Source organism: Argopecten irradians, chromosome 4 (genome assembly GCF_041381155.1).
Source record: "Argopecten irradians isolate NY chromosome 4, Ai_NY, whole genome shotgun sequence".
In the NCBI taxonomy this organism is placed as follows: domain Eukaryota; kingdom Metazoa; phylum Mollusca; class Bivalvia; order Pectinida; family Pectinidae; genus Argopecten; species Argopecten irradians.
Window position 1 is genome coordinate 32,127,462 of NC_091137.1, and position 20,147 is coordinate 32,147,608.

Genomic DNA, 20,147 nt, shown 5'->3' on the forward strand with positions numbered 1-20,147 from the left:
TGAACGGTCTATTTTTGTTATTTTTCTCTCTCTCTCTCTCGATGGCGTATCACTTTTCAATATGCAATAATGAACCAGTCACACAGCGTACTGCAGTCTCCCAAATCATACGGGCACTTGGCACACGCATTTACGTCACACCCAGTTAATTGTTTGCAGGAGATCAAACAAAATAAGTTTTCAAACTTTGCGTCATTAATAGTGTCACTTAATATTGCGCTCACGCAAGTTGGTTATAACTGTACTAACCAAGAACCAACGCAAATTTTCTTAAGACCTATTCTTATTAAATTGGTCTTCATTGGTATTCATGCTATTTTTTAAAAAAATATTAAGACACTGCACATAAAACAAAACTGGAAACGTCATGATAGGAACATATTTATTTAAGCATCAATTCATTTTAAGAAATGTATTAAACATTTTCATTTGACATGCATGAATCATCATATCAAAATTCATAGAGCAAAATATATAACAAAGTAAAACTTATTTTGTCGTCGCGATTGTATTCCAAAATATATCAAAGCCATATCTGGACAGCAGTATTATTATATTCCATATCGTCAAAAAAATCATTTATCTATTTAAAATATATTAAAACATAATATTTCCAAATGCTGAATAACATGAAAACATAGAGACCTTCTAGGATTAAATATTTTGTTGTATAATTCATAAAGAAATAAAGAAATCAAAGGTATCAAAATGGATTTTTTTTTAAATCACTGTGAGTTCATGATTGAAGTAAAATTGAAATAAATAAACTGTCATATACCTAGAGCTATCGGGTGAAACCATCCCTTCAATTCCATCAAGCCTTAATTACACTACCTATATTCTATTTGCTTTTGGCAAGATTTTTAAACGAATATCAACCGAAGACAATTGTGTCAATTTTGATTGTTTTATGGAAGTGCAAATAATGTACTACCATACATCGGGTGCTAAATAGTGTTTGGTGACCATATTCTTTATAATAATTATATAGCGCCTAGACAAAGTCGTGCAACTATAGCCTACGTATATTACAGTGCTCGTGAGGTTTCATACCAATTTGGAATAACTTCCAAAAAATGTCAACAAATGTAATAGAAAAGTTACAAATGAAACATTTATATGTTTGAATGATCAACCAATGATCTATTATAAATTATTTTCTTTTATTTTTGACAAAAAAAGACGAAATATAAATATAACTTTAAATGAGAACACATACGATGATATTAAATATATAATTATAATCTTCCTTGTGCAGTACATGAAACACATTAAAAACAAACAGTGCTAATGACTAGACTTACAGTGAGAGAAGACAAAGTAATGAAAATAAAAATGTATAGACTGAACATCGGCACATTCAAATTGTTTTATCAGCGTAACTGTGAATGGGGAACAGGTAAGAAATAAAAACATTTTTGAATTCAATACCTTTGCAAGCGTACATGTACATGTATTATTATCAAATATCTAATTTAAATTGAATATTGTTTATATTAATACTCATATCAAATCTAAATATTGTTTCCCACACAATATTGTAAACGTATATGTTTTAACACAGTCAAATGTTAGCTCTAAAAAGTCTTGGAACAAATAAATTGCGCATTCAGAATACTTGATTGCTTGCAAAAATACATAAGCGCATTCACATTTTAGCGCAACGTTCTGTGCGTGAAATCCGCTATACAATTTTACTTTGTAATATTTTTACAATAAAACAATAACGTTTTATAATCACAAATAACTTAAGGTTTTTAAGAATAATATATCTTATTTTTTTCTATTTGTATGCTATTGTTATGCAAATAAGAATTTCGAATATAAATTCACTCCTAATTTCGAACATCGGGGATCAAACTTTCCCCTTATATTTCTTAACATAGAGAGGGAGATAGTTTAATGAGACATTTAATAATATCATTAAGATTAATTTATTGGTGAATTATGACAACACAACTGACTAGGTCAACTAAACAGAAATGTGCTTTCTGTTATGATTTAGCATACGCAACATTCGAAAAGTTATAATCACATGCCCTCTTCATCAGGACATTAGGAATGAAGACTTATATGTTAGCGATAGTCTTACAGTATCCAGGGAGGAGATTAGTCACTGTGTTAGTTAATTATCCAAAAAATACATATACGTTCACATTCATCAACACCTTGAAAGTCCCTTCACCCAATAAACTGCAATCTTACAAGATTGTATAATTCATACAATGTAAATAGCATTTAACCTGTATCTCTACAGCAACAACAGACATAGTACACAACTCAATCAAAAGACTTGTTGTAAAATTGATTTTTTTTAAATATGTAGAAAAAATGGTTTATTTGGATACAAAAATAGCTTTTACGTGCTTTGATTAAGAACAATGTTAGTGCAAAACATTAACTTTATTAGGCCGTAAAAACCCTAATCGTTAAAGTCATTGGCACAGTTGTAAGCTCTTGTTACCACAGTAAATATGTACTATTAACAAAAATAAAATCAATTTTGACACAGATGTTGGCAATTTTATCAAAGACTTTAAGCCATAAAGTACAAAATGTTATTCCATAACTTTGTAAAAGAGAGTGGTTAAAGCATTGTCGTTTCTTTGTCAGGGGCCTTGTACACAAAACAAAGTCCTTCATAAAACAGTATTAGAATCTCAGCAGTATCGACAAACTTCTCGGATTGTTACTAAAATCGGGTGCTAAATATATAACACTACTATCTGGTGCTACTCAACCAAGTGAGAATACTAAGCACCATTATCTGGGAAAGGTAGGCTATGTAGTATATTCATATAGTATCTTAGACATACACTAGTCCAACAATCACTGGCAATATCAGGTGCTATGCAAAAATAATTTCGTTTTGATACAAAAAAGGGGATAAAGTTCACTAACTGTTAAGCATGTTGCTGGTGTCAAATCTATTTTGACAGTAGACAATATAGTTATATTGGCCATGGTACTGGTGTCAAACATCTTTTTGACAGTAGACATATATTTTTTATGCAAATTTGATAGATGTTAAGTACTGGTGTCAAACATTTTGACAGTAGACAATGTAGTTATATTGGCCATGGTACTGGTGTCAAATATGTTTTGACAGTAGACAATATAGTAGTATGTGTAATGTAAAATTGCCATATACTGGTGTCAAACGTATTTTGACAGTAGACAATATAGTTATATTGGCAGATGTCATCATCAGAAAGTTATGAAATTTTAACAAACAGAAACGTTTATTAAACAGCGAATAATCCTAAAGCTTTCAAAATATCTCTGCATATTTCAATAAGTTAATATGCAGCGTGAAATCTTGATATATGATTAATGAATCCCAAGACATCATTTTTGTAGTACCTTAGAGATACATTTTTATCATACTCATGATCAGGATACATACATTATCCCATTCCAATTAAATATATTGCAGCACATTGTCTGCATGGTAACAATACCGATATGAAGACAGGTTATTTCTTAACATTTCAGCAATAGATCAGCTAAAGTCACGTAAGTGATAAAGTTACAGAGGCTGCCCCGGAAGCAACCAGAGCGCCACCTGGTGTGAAAGCACATTGATGTGCCACATCTGTCTTTCCCTGTAATTAGTAAACAAGGTTTTTTTTTAATAATTGATTGCATTTATTGTTTTTAATAATATCAATTAAACTCTGAAATGTTAAAAGGGATTGATGATATTTTAGTTTGTGACCATTGACATAACTGTAAACATTCAAGATATGATAATAAGGTGCACATACAGATGCATTTTCTTCTTATTGTTGGATCAAGATTTTTTAAACTTTGAAATAGTAAAATAAAGATTAGATTTTGTGAAGGTCTGTTTCATTATCATGAAAAAGACTTTGACCTGCTAAAACATCAAACAATTTCAACTGGTAAATAACAGGTAAGATTTAGGGTCATAAAAGCATGTGATCATACAAAAAATCAACAGCTCTATTCAAACACAAACTACAGTGTGTAAAATGGTATTATGTGTAACACTATATTGTCTATTCCCATCCTTTTTATTACATATTTCCTCTTGAAACCTAGATTTTAGCAAATATGTTATCCAGTAAATCCATGCATACAGATGAAAAATAAAATCCACGATGAGAAATTACGTAACTGTTATCTATATAATTAATCAAAAAATCCACGATGAGAAATTACGTAACTGTTATCTATATAATTAATCAAAAACTTATAAAGACAACAATCTTACTCACCTCAATTAAAATGCAGATTAAAATCATTTAGTAGGTTTTTCTATTTGATTTCTTTGGTTAATGACTTACTATATGCATTAATTTGGTTACATCAAGTGCCTCCTCATTTTGTTTTACAAATTATCAGTGCTCTAGGCGCTATTATTTGGTCGAATATAGTACATATATGTACAATGTAAATAATCTATTGTGTGTTGCTTACCTCGAGTGTTTTTATGCACTTCCCACTGTAAACGTCCCAGACACGGACAGTATCATCGTCACTGGCGCTGGCTACATACAGCCCGTCGTTGGAGAAGGAGACTGCCTGGACCCAACCGTTGTGTCCCTCACATACATGTATATCTTTACCATTGTGGGGGTTCCACATACGTACAGTCTTATCCCACGAACCTGAGGCCTGTGGAGAATAAAGCTATGTTACTGTTCAGTATAACAATCTTTATGAATGACTCCATCTTCAAACAGATCAAAATTTCTGAAAAATATGGATAATTTTTAGCCTTTGCTTCATATAGATTTTATAGCAAAGTCAATATTGTTTTGATATACAGAGTTTAACTGGTATTTTTTCAATATAAAGCATTGTCAAAATCATTCCTTCTTCAATGTCTCATTTTTTCCTTTATAATTCTATCTTATTTAATTCATATACTGTTTTTGGCGCGTTTTTTTTTGTCTTATTAAGGAATATAACAAGCTCTGCAAACCATTATACATTGTACCCAAAAGCAGATAATGCAAGTTCAAAAGCTTTTGTGTTGAGAGAAAATGTTTTATATATGCTCTGCAGGACTATGTGTATGATGGTATCCAGGAAGAGAGAGAGGTAGAATGTCCGTCACTTCCTTGGAACCAACAGTCTCATATAATTTGGTTATGTCTCGGAAACAATTCTTGAAATTCGTTACTCGTCATCACTTTATGCTTTTTAACTTGTACTGTCAGTTTATAATCCCAATATACTGTATTGTAATTTGTGTTGACATACCAGCATGCCATCCTTGGAGAATGCCACAGCATGTATGTTACCATGGTGACCCTTCAGAACCTTCACATCATCTGTTCCTTCAGCATCTGAGAGAGCCCAGACTCGAACAGTGAAATCCCAGGACCCAGTAGCCTAAATGTCAAATTGAGAAAAAGAAAACACTTTAAATGAAATCATCTCCATACAACTGAATTTATTTACATTTAGATTAATGTGTCAACTGGATGGTTATCAAAAATTTAAATGCTGTGATAAAAATAATTACATGTTGTATTCAAGTGCTAAAAATAGGATACATACATGCAGAGTATCAGTTTTTGAACATTATGGGTTTCCTGTCCATCAATATTAAGACTGTTTTTTTTACAATGTGTTGAAGTCAAAAACAACTTACCAGCCATTTGCCATTCTGTGAGAATGCAATGGATTGCACTAAGCTCTCATGCCCTGAAAATATCCTCACAGGAAATCCTTTCTGAAATGATTGAAAAAGTCGAAACTTTCAAAATTAACGGCTACGAGTGTATTATCAACTTAATATATAGCTAAACTATCATAACATTAAAGCAGTGAAGTTGCAAGCATACAATATTGAACTATTCTTATAACGAGACTGGAACAATTAATTATGCAGTATCAGGGAGTTAATCAAGATCATTATACATCAGAGAATGAACAGACCTTGTGATCACCATTAAGTGAGTTCAGACCTACCTCTACATCCCAGAGTATGGCCGTCCTATCCCAGGATCCAGAGGCTACCTTGGACGAGTCTGGAGAGAATACTACCACCTCTACACTCTTTGTGTGCCCTGTCAATCAAAATATCATAACTCAAATATAAGCTTGCAGATTATCAAGCCTATAAAGGTCCATGTCATTGTGGTCGATTCACTGAATGTCTTTTTTTAAGTACAAGTTGTATAGAACTATGTATATTATTAGTATTATATGTCTTATGTGAAACATCCTATTAATATATTAGACTCTTCTGAATCAAAGACTAGACCAGTCCATTATGAAAGTTCAGGGGTAGATAAATTTAATATATACTGACTTACCAAATAACACATGAAGTAACTCGGCGTCCCTCGTCCTCCATAGTCTAACTGTCTTGTCGTACGATCCACTGGCAAAGGTCTTACTGTCTGGACTGATGGCCACACTTTTTATAGCACCTGATCAGAAATAAAGTAACACACAGTTCATGTTAGTGATGCATATCATGATTATGTTTATCTAATCAACAGCTTGTCATCAGAGATCTAATTTTAAATGCTATTAACTTAACTCATGTCTGTTCTGAATTAAACTTAACTTGTTCCTAAGTTCTAATCAAGAAAAGTCTTGCTTTGGAAAAGGAATTGACTTGTTATCTAAAATAATTTCTACCTAATAATTACTTAAACTTTATTTTATTGCATTTAACTTTGCACATAGGCCTAGTCATGTACACACAATAGATACCTGTATGACCTTTGACCTTGCAAACCATACACCCAGTCTTAGCATTGAACAGTCGGACTCTCTGATCGTCACATCCTGTGATCATGATCTGGAAGTCCAGGGAGAAGGCTACGCTGTTCACCTACAGAAACACAACATATGGTTTTAATTGGTGAAGTGATATTAAAAAATGTTCTTTATCACATAACTGAACTGTTCAGCCATGTCATACGGCCATGTCATAAATATCGTAAGACAAACATGTAATAACACTATAATTTTGTGAACTCACAAGTAATAATGACATCATGATTAAAATATGACGTCGCACGATTGTCTCGGTAGATGGAAACATGAAATCTGAGTCTGATTTCGCCACCCTCACATAGAAATGAAATTAAAAGTTTTGTCTATATTTCCATAAATACTATAGTTATGTGATAAATAGAATCTTAAACTTGTGATTATGTACATGTAACATGAAATGAATTAAACTTGTTCAATAATTTGATTTGCCATTCGCCTAATGGCTTGTGGCATATTAAATAATTGAATTTGTTTAATAAATTTCATTTTACATAGCCACTCATGTAAGATCCTCTATTTACTATTTTTTTAATTTTTACTCTGCTCATATTATCCAATTGTGAAAAGAACAATAGATTACCATTTAGTGATACATGTAAACAGACGGGTTTAAAGTTCTATAAACACCCGGGGTCATTTAAGGACATGCCAGGTTTAGAAGGAGTAGGAAAGTTAGAGTATGTGTAGAAAACCACCAACCTACAGTCAGTACCTAGCAACTGCCCCAAACGCTTTTAAAGTTATGACCCAGAGAGGGTAGGCTTATAGTAGTATATGTGAGAACATCTGAATCACTCTACCACTATGTCCCCCTTTCTCACTTTAACAATTGGGCTTAAATATTTTCATGTATATTTAAATGTCTATCATACCTCTAGGTGTCACAAATCAGAACACAGATCATTTTGAAACAAAAAAACCCAAACAATTGCTTTGTAATGAAATCAAAATTTGGAGAATGTCATCACACACATCCCTTAATAATTAATACCTCTCTGATGTCCGCTCAAAGAATATCAATTTTGAAAAACACCATCAGTATTTATATCATTTTTCTCTCTATATAAACATAAACTGATCAAGATTTCAAACTCATAGAAAATGTTAAATAAACCCAGTAGGTACATATAGGTATGTATAATGATTTACATCAGTATCTGTGTTCATTGAATTTGATTTTACATGTTTACAGATAAAGGCATATTTACAAACTTCAGTTTTATGAGTGCTAGGGGTTCAAGTATTTAGTTTGGTGTCTTTAGTCAGTTCAACTTCATTGATATGTGTTTGGGGTTTTTTTTTTATCTTGAAACAGGTTATTGCAATGACAAGACCATAAACTCTATATCAAATCCTCTCAACACCCATTGGAAACTCAATTTTGTTCAGAAATTATAAATAAATTTTTCAGAACCATCATGATAATGTGACCATATGGTCAAACTAATTTATAAGACCATGTACAAATTACATGCAATATAATTTAAATGTTTCCCTATTTTTATCAGCATCAATATATTCATGTATCAGATTGCATATATCTTAAGGTTTCGGTCCTCGATGCAGGAGTGGTTAAGATGTCCTGACATATTACCAAAAGCCTTTCACCTCTGGCTCATGAGTTTGAATCCCATATGAGGCAGTCACCAAGTACTGACTGTTGGTCGGTGGTTTTTTCTCTGGGTACTCCAGCTTTCCTCAACCATCTAAACCTATACTATGTCTTTACATGTGCCCGGACTATGGCTGTTAAAAGGACTTTATACACTAATCAAACCTGAATTCCACAAGAAAGTCCTGTTTATTTTAATTTTAAAAAAGAATATCAAAGTAGTGTTTAGTGTATTTGTTGTACTATATACCATACATGCACTGGAATATAGATTTGCATTACATCAAAATTATTCACAGAATTTACTAAAATCAGCAATCCTCACTATCATAAATTGTAATCAATAAATGTTCACTGTAGTCCTGTTTTAAAACATTATACACGTTTATATTATCGCAGTTCAAACATGGTGGATTTAATTCAATGTTAGTCATATTTTATATAATGTCTTGGCTCAATATCAAAGCCTTGTTAAATGACGTCTACTGTATTAGATCTACCAGTCCATGCCTTTAGTGTATAACAATTCAAGATCGATGACAATCAGGTCACTAGTCAACACAAAACAAAAGAACAACTGTATCAGTCTAATAAAATTCTAGGGTTTTTTTACCAACAATTATGGATGAAAATTTTTTAAGGTTTTGACTGAATGTGACTTACAAGGTTTATCTGCAAAAGAATGGATATATGTATGATTCACACACTATTAGGAAGGCTTATCTCACTTAAATGATTGTAAGGTTCTCTTGCATATATAAATTTACTTAAGACAATGAAGTTCCTTTGTCAGTATAGTTTTTTTGATATTTATCATAAATATATTCAAAATGATGATACGATCGATATTTAAAAATACTTATAAAACAGTAAAATTGTATTAAAAATCAGCAGGAAAAAAAAACTTGTATGTTGAATACATTTGAGGTATATTTTGTAACAAAGATCACTGGAAGATAGGTTTGAGACCATTAACACTACATTAGTAATTATGGAAGTCAAGTTTGACTGTTTGATATACATGTATCTTATGATCAGCTACAATGTACAATATAGTGATATATCCAATATAATAGGAAACACCTCAGGGTATTTACCTGTAAGAATTCATCATTCCAATTTCCCATTAGCCCTTACAAACCATACAATAAATTAATGAGGAAGTAAGATATTTTTTGTAACCATAAACTGGAAATGAAAATCCGCCGTCATAGATAGATCTGCTTGAGCGGTTACAGGAGTCACATCTCAAAATTGAATTTTATCCATGCCATGGCCAGTACATGTAGTTGTGTATTTGAGAAATTATCTAGCTAATAGAAATTTAAGGTCGCAAGATTTTCTAATGCCTATTTATTTATGCTTGCAGTCACCTGAATGATGCCAAAGTTAAACTAGATTCAGGAAAATATGTTTTTCAAACTTTTTTTTCTTTTTCTTTGCTGTTTTTTGTGTGTACATATGTGCATGTTTTTATCTTTTTCTTCTTATGACAACAGTTTCACATTCTGGGTAGACCTATAGCTTTTACATAAAAAAATACACAAAACTTACACTGTATGATTGTACTGTATGAAGAAAACACTTATTATATTATACATACAATGTATTTTTTACGAATGGTTCATGTACTAATTCAAAATTTCCATCAACCTTATCATTTCAAGTCTTACAACAAACTCTTACCTTTAAATTATATTTATTACAAAAATTAGACACAAATATTTACCTCATCTTTGTGACCACCAAACTTCTTCAAATCCAAGCTAGAAAAATCTCTTGGTCCTCGCAACATGATTTGCTCCTTCAGAACACTTACGGTACCACAAAGACAGTATTTAAAACTTCCATCAACATGATATCACAACATACACTGGCTTATATCCAGTGAATCCAAAGTCACTTTAGGACTTTATGGAAATATTTGTTTACCTAGTCACTTGATGAGCTGAACATTGATAAGAACGGAGTTCACGGTGATATTTAAAGGAATAATAAATCCTTTTCTTGATAAAGGTTGTAGGTTGGTTAAGTCATAAATTCCGGATTCAGCACCTTGTTCACGTCACCGCTAATGTTTCTTAGGTAGATTGGCCACTTATCTTTGGAAGGCGGCCAACCGTGTCATAAATTTTGCACATGGCCCAATATATTTATCAATAGAAATGCTTTATTAAATTGACAATTACTCTGTCTGTGGGCACAGTAAACTATCTCCTAAGTCTCAAAGGTAGGAATGATATTTTCAGATAAATATACAAAACCTAATTTCAGACATAATACGATACTGTAAGCATATTATAATTCAAAATATTTGATTTCTACATTGTATCAATGTCGAACCTATTAATTTAGCACTGTAATCTGTTACTTTAAATTAAGTTTTTAAACGCTTACACGAGGTGATAATATAAAAATACGGTTTAAAAATGTATATGAGTACATTAAGTTAAAAATCATACAGTCTTTTCAGGCGAAAATATCGCTTGGAGATCAAAGAGATGAGTGAAACTCCGGTGGTGATGAGCAGCCATGTTGTTTACAGTGGAAACGTCTCGTCACTACCGAGATTTCAATAAATATGAAAGAGTTGTCGCCCTTCCTTAACAGGTGCGCGTTTTTTAAATCCACTGTTTTATCAGAAATCAGGATATTTCTTTAGCTTTCAAGAGCTAGATAGAAAATTTCTATTTTATAGATTAAAGTTTGATTTGTAAAACAAAAAGAATTTCAGTCAAAAATAATATATGATTTTTTTTTTCAAAGGAGTCTGTTGCAATGCTCTACATTGGTGTGAATATCTAAATAAATTTTCGATGTTAATCTATTACAAATTATATAAAGTATATGTAATTGTAATGTCTATCTAAACATGTGTGTTTAACTAAATACTTTATGTATTGACCAACGTGTGTTGTGTTCGGCACTAAACAAATGGTGAAATATGGGTGAATATATTTTCTTCTTTACTGATAAAATCATCTATGTATATAGCATATGTCACTGGTAATAATATTAGATAATATTACCAAGAAATCTAATATAATATCTTTATTAAAACAAAATGCATGCTCCTCTGATACTGTCATCTATGTATATATAGACAGACCACAGGGATCTGAGAATTAGTTACAGTTTTTCTTCTTCTTCTTCTTCTTCTTCTTCTTCTTCTTCTTCTTCTTCCAGATCTAGAGTCAGACTCAAAGGGTTGAGTGCATTTGACTCTGGGAGATGGCATGAAATTTAATGTTGGTTACATGATTATTTTTTAATGATGAAAACTTGTTCTTTTTTGGATGGTGATGATGATTGGCAAGGTCAGACCTGAAGGGGTTCAGGTTTGTTATGCTAGGTCTATGGGAACTCTGGTGGGTCCAAAATAATATAAACTGAAACTAATTATCAGATCCCGGTGGTTTGCAGTAGTAGCTATATAAAAATAAATCCAACGACAGTCACACTTGACTGAGTGATTTGTAAATAGGAAAAAAAATTCGGGGTGTGCCATATCACAATTATAAACCAATCTTACAAGAAAGTGTGTTTTTAAGCAAATAAACATGTACATTGAACATCCTACACATTCTGTTTTTTTATAATCCGATAATCTTTTCGAGCCCTCATTAGTTATAAGTGAAGGTGAGATACTATTCAGTGAAACTAGTTATGATACCTTTTATGTCAGAATAATCCTAGCTTATTTATATTTACTAAATGGTAAAGGCCCACTACTTTTCCGAAACAGCTTTTTATTTTTTATTTTTAATGGGAATGTATTTTTAACGAGTCGCAAAAGTTATAACTTTAATACCGTAAATACTACGGGTATCATCACCTGCTGAACAATTTGATTAAGATTGATAAAATGTTTCTTTTCATAACGCGGGTCGTCTTATGTTTCCCGCTGTCGTCCTAAATACCACGCAGTAGTTGACTATCACTGCGCCAAAGGGCAAAACAGCGAAATGACTCTCCACTAGTACTGTTATCATATATTACACAGGAAATATTGCATAAGTTTGCATCTTAGGTCATCGGTATACATAAATATTTATGTTATCAATGTTTTTAAAAAAACCTTTATGTTTTGTTCCTAAAGGTAGTGGGATTTTAAGTTGTCGACTCGGTGATTTTTCTCCCAGGTACCTAGCCCGTGACCAACGATTTATAAGTCTCATATACGTCGACCTTGCCCGAGACACTCTGGCCCTGACACCAGACTTAGACATTATGACATATAATGTGTATGTCTCCATGTTCGATCCGATCGACGGCGATTATACAGTTATAATCTCCTCATGATCACTGATCATACGACTATGTAAAGGGAGGTGTATTACATGCGATGTGTACAATAACCAAGTACAAATGACAATTAACAACTTTGATAAAGATGTCACTATTAACAATGGTGGCACGTGGCCACGACCTTTTAACTTCAGTATGGTTTATATAGGTTTAGCCAACCACACAGTTGATACTACATGTACCTAGGATTCAATAATAACCAATATCTCACCATTTTTCATATATTTCCCATTTAACACTGTGGTACATATTACTTGAAACTCCCTCGCCTTTAAGATGTTTTAAACCACAGGGATCGGAGAAAAAGTTACAGTGCATATCAATTTGGACCAACCACAACCACAGGGATCTGAGAATTAGTTACAGATTATATGATCATGGACCCACCAGAGTGCCCTAAGACCATTTAAAAAAATAATACTCCACATGGTACTACCTTATAGAGTATTATTTTTATAGTTTTTTCTTTATCTAGCCCTCTAAATTAACGTCTAAAATGGTTATGGGCACTATGGTGGGCCCATGATTATACACTGTATAATCTGTAACTAATTCTCAGATCCCTTTGACCACAACGCCCATATACCATTTTCAGACGCTTGAACTGGAATCTAGATCAAAAATCGGTAAAGTCACATTCTACATTTGTACAAACATTATAGTACAGTGTACTATACAGTACTACATATGTATACACCAATTGTGGTATAGAATACGATTTTATCGATACAGTTGGTAGTAGACTAAAGGTTACACCCTTGTGCACACAGAGTGCACTACGTTTAGACTACAGGTAGACACGGAGTGCACGAGGTTTAGACTACAGGTAGACACGGAGTGCACTACGTGTGAACACGGTGTCCTCTACAGGTGGACATCGTGTCCAGGTACATTGAGACCTAGACAGACAAGGTGATGTGTTACAGTTAGGGATCGGGGAAGAATAAGTTCTTCAATTTGAAATAATACATAATTATAATTTTTAAGTGTTTATTTTTTTTTTAATTACAACATCTACAATTTAATGTACAGTATATATAACTATATAATACAATATTTTTTTAGTATACATGAATAAAACCTTTTCACTGCAAAAGTAATAAAGATTAATTTATATTCATTAAGTATATGTCTATTTAAATTTATATCAGTAGTTTCCATTTCTTATCTTAAATTGTCTATATTACGTTTTCAAAAGTAAATGTTTTATGGGTAAATTGCATTAAATATATATATATATATCATTTACATCAAGCATTTTCACAAGTCAAAAACAACTTTGAATTGCAGCAAAAACCAGTCCTAATGTGCTTTTGAGACACCTTTTCTTTTGTAATAAGCTATCAGTAATACAATCATATACCAGGTAATACATAGCTTTTAAACAAAAAGATTTGGTGCCTATCAATCAGTTGTCTAGCGATACCCTTGTAGATCGTCTTTCATTAAAATATATACACTTTTATAATATTTTTCTTGCTATCTTAAGTTCTAAAAGTATCGTACGTAAAAATAGCTTAATTACATATTCTTTATTAAAAACTGAACGTCTTTAAAAGATCATGCAGAATTAAATCCACTTCAAACTATATGACGTCCTCCACTAATTGGTGGCAAGTCTACCTACAAGTACCCAATTCAGCTTGTTTTGATTCTTAATTACCGGTACACACAATAAGTTTATGATCCCAACCCCGCAAGTTATCTTGACCGTATATTGCGTCATGGTCCAATAATTATAACTTTTTTGTCAAACACACAGGTAAGCCACAGTATCCAGCTATACAGGTGCCTCAAGGTGACCATCGATAGATGGCCAGAGGGCAGAATCGTTGCCTTCTGTGTTTGCACGGCTTTATGAGAATGGGGGCAGTATCTTTATATAATATGTAATTTTTTTAGAATTGTTTCTATGGAAGTTTCTTAAGACAAACAAATATACTTTACCGTTTAAAATCATATAGGTTCATAAGTTTGAAACACATAGTACCATTCTTACTAGATACATGTACATGCTTGTTGTAGAGCCTGGGTAAACATGTACACCGTTTCCCGGGGAAGGGGGGGGGAGGCAAAAACATATAGTAAGTGATGCTGAATACACCTCAATTATTGTCATGACAGGCAGCCGTGAAGTGGAGCTGACGGGAGCTGTACAATGCGTAAATCATGCATGTCTGTCACAACCTTGAATTTACCAATAATACATGTATATATTATAATCAAAATTAAATTAGATTAGGTACTTATTCAACATTGTAATATGGTATTTTATATACATAGTCATGATACTAAGTAATCAGGTTTCTGATTATATATAAAAAGTCAGTGTAAAAAAAATTAAATTAATGAAAAGATATTGGATGAAATATGATATTCCAATAATCTTGAAATAAATGTTTTAGTTAATTATACACTTGGTATTTAGATTATTTTTAATTTTAGTATATAAAGCTTCATTATCAAATAAATTAAAATGTACTACCAGTTAAAACACATATCCCTATTGACTAGCATTGTTGTATAACTGTACGTATTTGTGTGATGAGTTCAATATATGTATGTAAAGAGGCTGCCACCTAGGTACAGCATGCTATAAATGGACCTCCTGGGGTTGGGATAAGGTACTACATGTATACAGGTGTTGTTAGTCTGTACGTGATACACTTGACTGAACATATTGAAGGGTGCCCAAAGAAGGCCCCAGGCCCCTGGCCCCACTCTGACCAAAGTTAGGTGTGGTGTGGTTGATGGAACAGTATGAAGTCCAAGTGACCATGGCAACTGCAGTCCTAGCCTAGGGGTCTACCTTTCGTACTACATGTATGGATCATACATTGTTATCATGTAACTCACGCGGTTTGTAAAAGAAGGTCAGAATAGGATATTTTCAAATTATCAAGGTTTATAGAATTAAAATAATTATGACAAATTCAGAATTTAATCAACAACTTTGAATCTACAGTTTAAATGGGTAGAAGTTGGATTTATTTTGATTCTGTCTGTTTGATTTGTTATCAGGCATGTGACCTACATTTTAGCGATCGGTCCTTTGAACAGTGTTGATGCTCACGAGCAGCCACATGCCCGATAATAAATTTTTGCTTTCTTAAGCCAGTGCTTACAGGTTCCTCAATCGGTTGACACAATAAAGTGTAATTTCTAATGCCGATTTTTTACGTCTATGGACGATTTCTCATTTTTCCAATGCTTTAATGTATACGTATTATACATTTGACAGGATTAAAACTATTTCGCGCACCTTGCCGTTTAGAAAACTATATTCCATACATACATAGGTAAACATTTTATGAAGAATTTAATTTGTTTATGTTTATATGTCCTTGCTTTTATTATGCCCATCAATATATTCTTTTTAATCAAAATAATTTGCCGATCGAAATATCTCTTTGGCGACGATTTGCTTACACTAAAAATCTTACTCCACGCAAGGTTCATCACTTCATGCGTACGAAAAAGAATTTCATCTTTAAACTACATATCACTAGCTAAGAAAAATAGTTTTTACTGGGAACTATCCATTAATGAGACATAACCAGTATCAGAGATTTAAATATAACTACATTGTATATAAATCTCTGCCAGTATGTGGTTTACCGGACGCAGTTAATTTGCTTTTACAAATTCTAATTAATGTCCTTATTTATAAATTAAATTGTATGATAATATATATTGATACATTTTACTTTATATGTATCTATTAAAATAAACATTACAGTACGAATGATTTCCAGTAATTAACGGCAATTTTTATGTTGCAATAAATATTATGTTTCTGATCGCAATAAATATTTTTATCTGCCAAAGTCCATATAGACTGCAGAATAAATACATTTCTCATATCTCTGTGGCACATCATCTAGTCTGTCTGTGGTTTGGATGTAGTGGACATTTTACCTGGACACGATGTCCACCTGTAGTGGACACCGTGTTCACACGTAGTGCACTCCGTGTCTACCTGTAGTCTAAATCTTGATTCAATGATTCAATGATTTTATTTTACACCCAGACACATTATAATGTGTAACATGAGGGATAAAACAAATACAAGTGTATAAGCATGACAGGATGGACAAGTATATGTACATAACATTAAGACATTATTATATAGCAATTACTCTCAACATTTTTACATTTCACATGTACGAAACACAAAGTATAAATATTTCATTCATGGTGCAATAAGAAAAAAAAACCTAAATCATAAATGTAGAATATTTTGATTTCATAGTAGCATCATTATTACGATAATAGTAGAGGATTAAGTTTTTTAAGAAAAAGGGAGAGTCCATTTAGGACACTCTTATTACAAACTGATATTAAACCTTTCATCTTATTATCATTTGGGTTAATTCGGAAGTAGTTTGGAATAAACTTTCTTTGCAAATTTTGGACAGCCGCATTATTACAAACAAACAAATAATGAAACTCATTTCCAACATGTTCCAAGCACATATTACAAAGTCTATCTTCTTTAGGAATATTTCGCCATCTGCCTGTTTCAATGGGAAACTTTAAGTTACAGGTACGTATTTTGGTTATTTGCAATCTGTTATTTTCGGACAATATTGTCAAATACTTCTCAAATTTAAATTCAGTTTTAAAAATCAAATAGAATTGTCCTCTCGATGAGTTGTGGGCATCAGAAAACCAGTTTTGGATAAACTGGTCTTGGAGCCTTTGTTTTAAATAGTGTTTGAAAAACATCTTAGGCATGATAATTTTATTATCAAATATATATGAAAAACCAGTTTCATCAAATATACTCTTAATTTTGTTTAATCCACTTGAGGGAATGAGTTCCATTTTCTTGTAGACAAAGAGCTAACTTCATTAAAATACTACTTAATTTTTCATCATTACTTAACAATTTATTCCAAAACCGAGCCATTCGAAGTTTGATATTTAATTCCAATGGAAACCGACCAAGTTCTCCATATACCATGAAATTAGGAGTGCTAGATCTCACTCTCAATATCCTTTTACAAAATTTCAAATGCACTTGTTCTAGTTTCTTTAAGTTTTCAAACCCCCACACTTCCGAGCCGTACAGGAGAATTGGCTCAACTACCGAATCAAAAATCTTTAATTGTAAGTCAATTGGAATAGCCTGGTTACGAATTTTTTTTATATAATGCAAAAAGGGAGTTTTGCGCTTGATCCATAAGTCGTAATTTTGCTTTTAAAAAGTTTCCATTGTAATTAAATATTACACCAAGATATATAAAATTATCCACAATTTCAAGTGTTGCATCTCGCAAATAAAACTCAAGATTTTGTGTTGACTTCCGCTTACAGAAAATCATAACTTAAGTTTTGTCGACATTTACCTTCAGTTTCCAATTATCACAATAATGTTGGAAAATATCTAACGCTTTTTGAAGTCCTTCGGCGGTTTCTGCAAACAGAAGTGTATCATCGGCATATAACAAGACGAAGATTTCAACAAAAAGTTGTAACTCAGATGATATATCTTCAGTTATCTTTGAGAGAGGAACGCTTTTCATAGACTTAAAAAAAGTTTCTAAATCATTTAAGAATAATGAAAATAGTATAGGGGAAAGATTTTCGCCTTGTCTTACACCAATTAAACACGGGAAAAAATCTGATACTTTTCCATTATGTTTAACACATGACTTGATATTATTATACATATTCTTGATAACAGTAAAACATTTGCCTTTAATATGTGATTTTTGAAGTTTCATCCATAGTCCAGCTCGCCAAACCGTATCGAAAGCTTTTCTAAAATCTATGAATGTACAGTAGAGTTTTTTCCCACTATTCAGGTAAAAAGATATCAACATATGTAAAATAAAAATATTATCGACTGTTGAATGGTCTTTACGGAATCCTGCTTGATTAATAGAAAGAATTTGCCTTTGCTTTACATAAAGATTTAGGCGGTTATTTATTATAGATGTAAAAAACTTTCCTAAACAGCTTATAAGGGTGATTGCCCTGTAGTTATCGGGATCCTGTGGGTCTCCTTTATTTTTATATATAGGATTAATTACTCCAATTGTCCAATCTTCCGGTATGATACCAGAGTTAAGAACAATATTAAAAAGTTTACAATAAATAGTTACCATTTCTGGAGGTGAATGTTTTAAATATTCATTCAATATTTTATCATAACCAGGGGCTTTACCATTTTTTAACTGCCCGATCGCTTTTTTAACTTCATCTTCCGTTATTTCATTATTCAATATATCATCATCATCTTCATCCTCATCATCGTTCAAATCATCATCATCATCATCATCATCATCATCATCATCATCATCGTCATCATCATCATCATCATCATCATCATCATATATCATCATCATCATCATCATCATCATCATCATCATCATCATCATCATCGTATAATATATCATCATCATCATCATCATCATCATCATATTTCAATAAAACATCATCATCGTCATCTTTCAATTCATCATCATCATCATCATCATCATCATCATCATCATCATCATCATCATCATCATCATCATCATCATCATCATCATCATCATCATCATCATCATCATCATCATCGGTCAATACCTCATCATCGTCGCCATCGTTCGATACATCGTCATCATTGTCACCATCATCATCATCATCATCATTATCATTATCATCATCGTTATCATCATCATCATCATCGTTATCATCATCATCATCATCGTCATCATCATTATCATCATCGTTATCATCATCATTATCATCATCATCATCATCATCTTGTACACTCCGTGTCTACCTGTAGTCTAAACCTCGTGCACTCCGTGTCTACCTGTGCACTCATGAAAACTTTACTATTCAAAATGCATTAAAGACGTTATGTAAATATGATTTCTATACTTGACCCATTTCGAGCATCTTATTTTTTTTAAAACTTTTGTGGTTAGAGAGAAACATGTATTACCCCGCATAGTGAACCAAGGGAAATAACTCTTGAAGTCTTATAGTAATGTGAAACTTTTCACACTGTATGTAAGCATTCTATAAATAGTTCATTTATGACGTAATTCTAAACGTAATCTATATTTTCACTCTCTTAAACAAGTCGTCAGGATGGCCGAGCGGTCTAAGGCGCCAGACTCAAGGCATTGCCTTCCGTACAACGGATCGAGTGTTCTGGTCCACGTATGTGGGCGTGGGTTCGAATCCCACTTCTGACAATAATGTTTTTTTTTTTTTAATTTTTTTTTAGTTTTAATTAACATCAGATCTCATCATTTACTTCCTTGCTTTTGTTAATCTCATTCTTGTAAGCATTATATAATATATACTCAAATATCAACAATAACAACATTTAAATATTTTTTTACGATATATTGATTCTATTGCCAATTACGCATTTTTTAATTACATTTATCTGATCATAGTCTATACTAATGAATTACCCATTTACACTAATTAATTACCAATTGTCCGTGATTTAACT

The 20,147-nt window shown here is 32.2% G+C and overlaps 3 protein-coding genes, 1 long non-coding RNA gene and 1 other non-coding gene across 5 annotated transcripts in view; 1 reads left to right on the forward strand and 4 right to left on the reverse strand.

Annotated features, from left to right (window-relative positions):
* The window catches only part of LOC138321320 (uncharacterized), a 167,670-nt gene that overhangs the window by 96,372 nt on the left and 51,151 nt on the right, over positions 1–20,147 (reverse strand). The gene's annotated exons all lie outside the window — the stretch shown is intronic.
* The window catches only part of LOC138322237 (phospholipase A and acyltransferase 4-like), a 118,673-nt gene that overhangs the window by 29,009 nt on the left and 69,517 nt on the right, over positions 1–20,147 (reverse strand). The window lies entirely within an intron of this gene.
* On the reverse strand, positions 371–3,130 carry LOC138321317 (uncharacterized). Its single transcript, XR_011208309.1, has 2 exons — positions 3,047–3,130; positions 371–2,982 (listed from the first exon to the last, which is right to left on the reverse strand). It is a non-coding gene; the product is annotated as an uncharacterized lncRNA (long non-coding RNA).
* Positions 3,155–10,931, reverse strand: LOC138321318 (WD repeat-containing protein 38-like). The gene is made up of 8 exons (XM_069264927.1): positions 10,107–10,931; positions 6,700–6,820; positions 6,294–6,410; positions 5,947–6,044; positions 5,627–5,707; positions 5,233–5,364; positions 4,444–4,641; positions 3,155–3,605 (listed from the first exon to the last, which is right to left on the reverse strand). Exons 1-8 carry the CDS (start codon positions 10,170–10,172, stop codon positions 3,513–3,515), a joined length of 906 nt encoding a protein of 301 aa, XP_069121028.1. The 5' UTR covers positions 10,173–10,931; the 3' UTR covers positions 3,155–3,512.
* Positions 19,769–19,881, forward strand: Trnal-caa (transfer RNA leucine (anticodon CAA)). The gene is made up of 2 exons: positions 19,769–19,806; positions 19,836–19,881. It is a non-coding gene; the product is annotated as a tRNA-Leu (tRNA).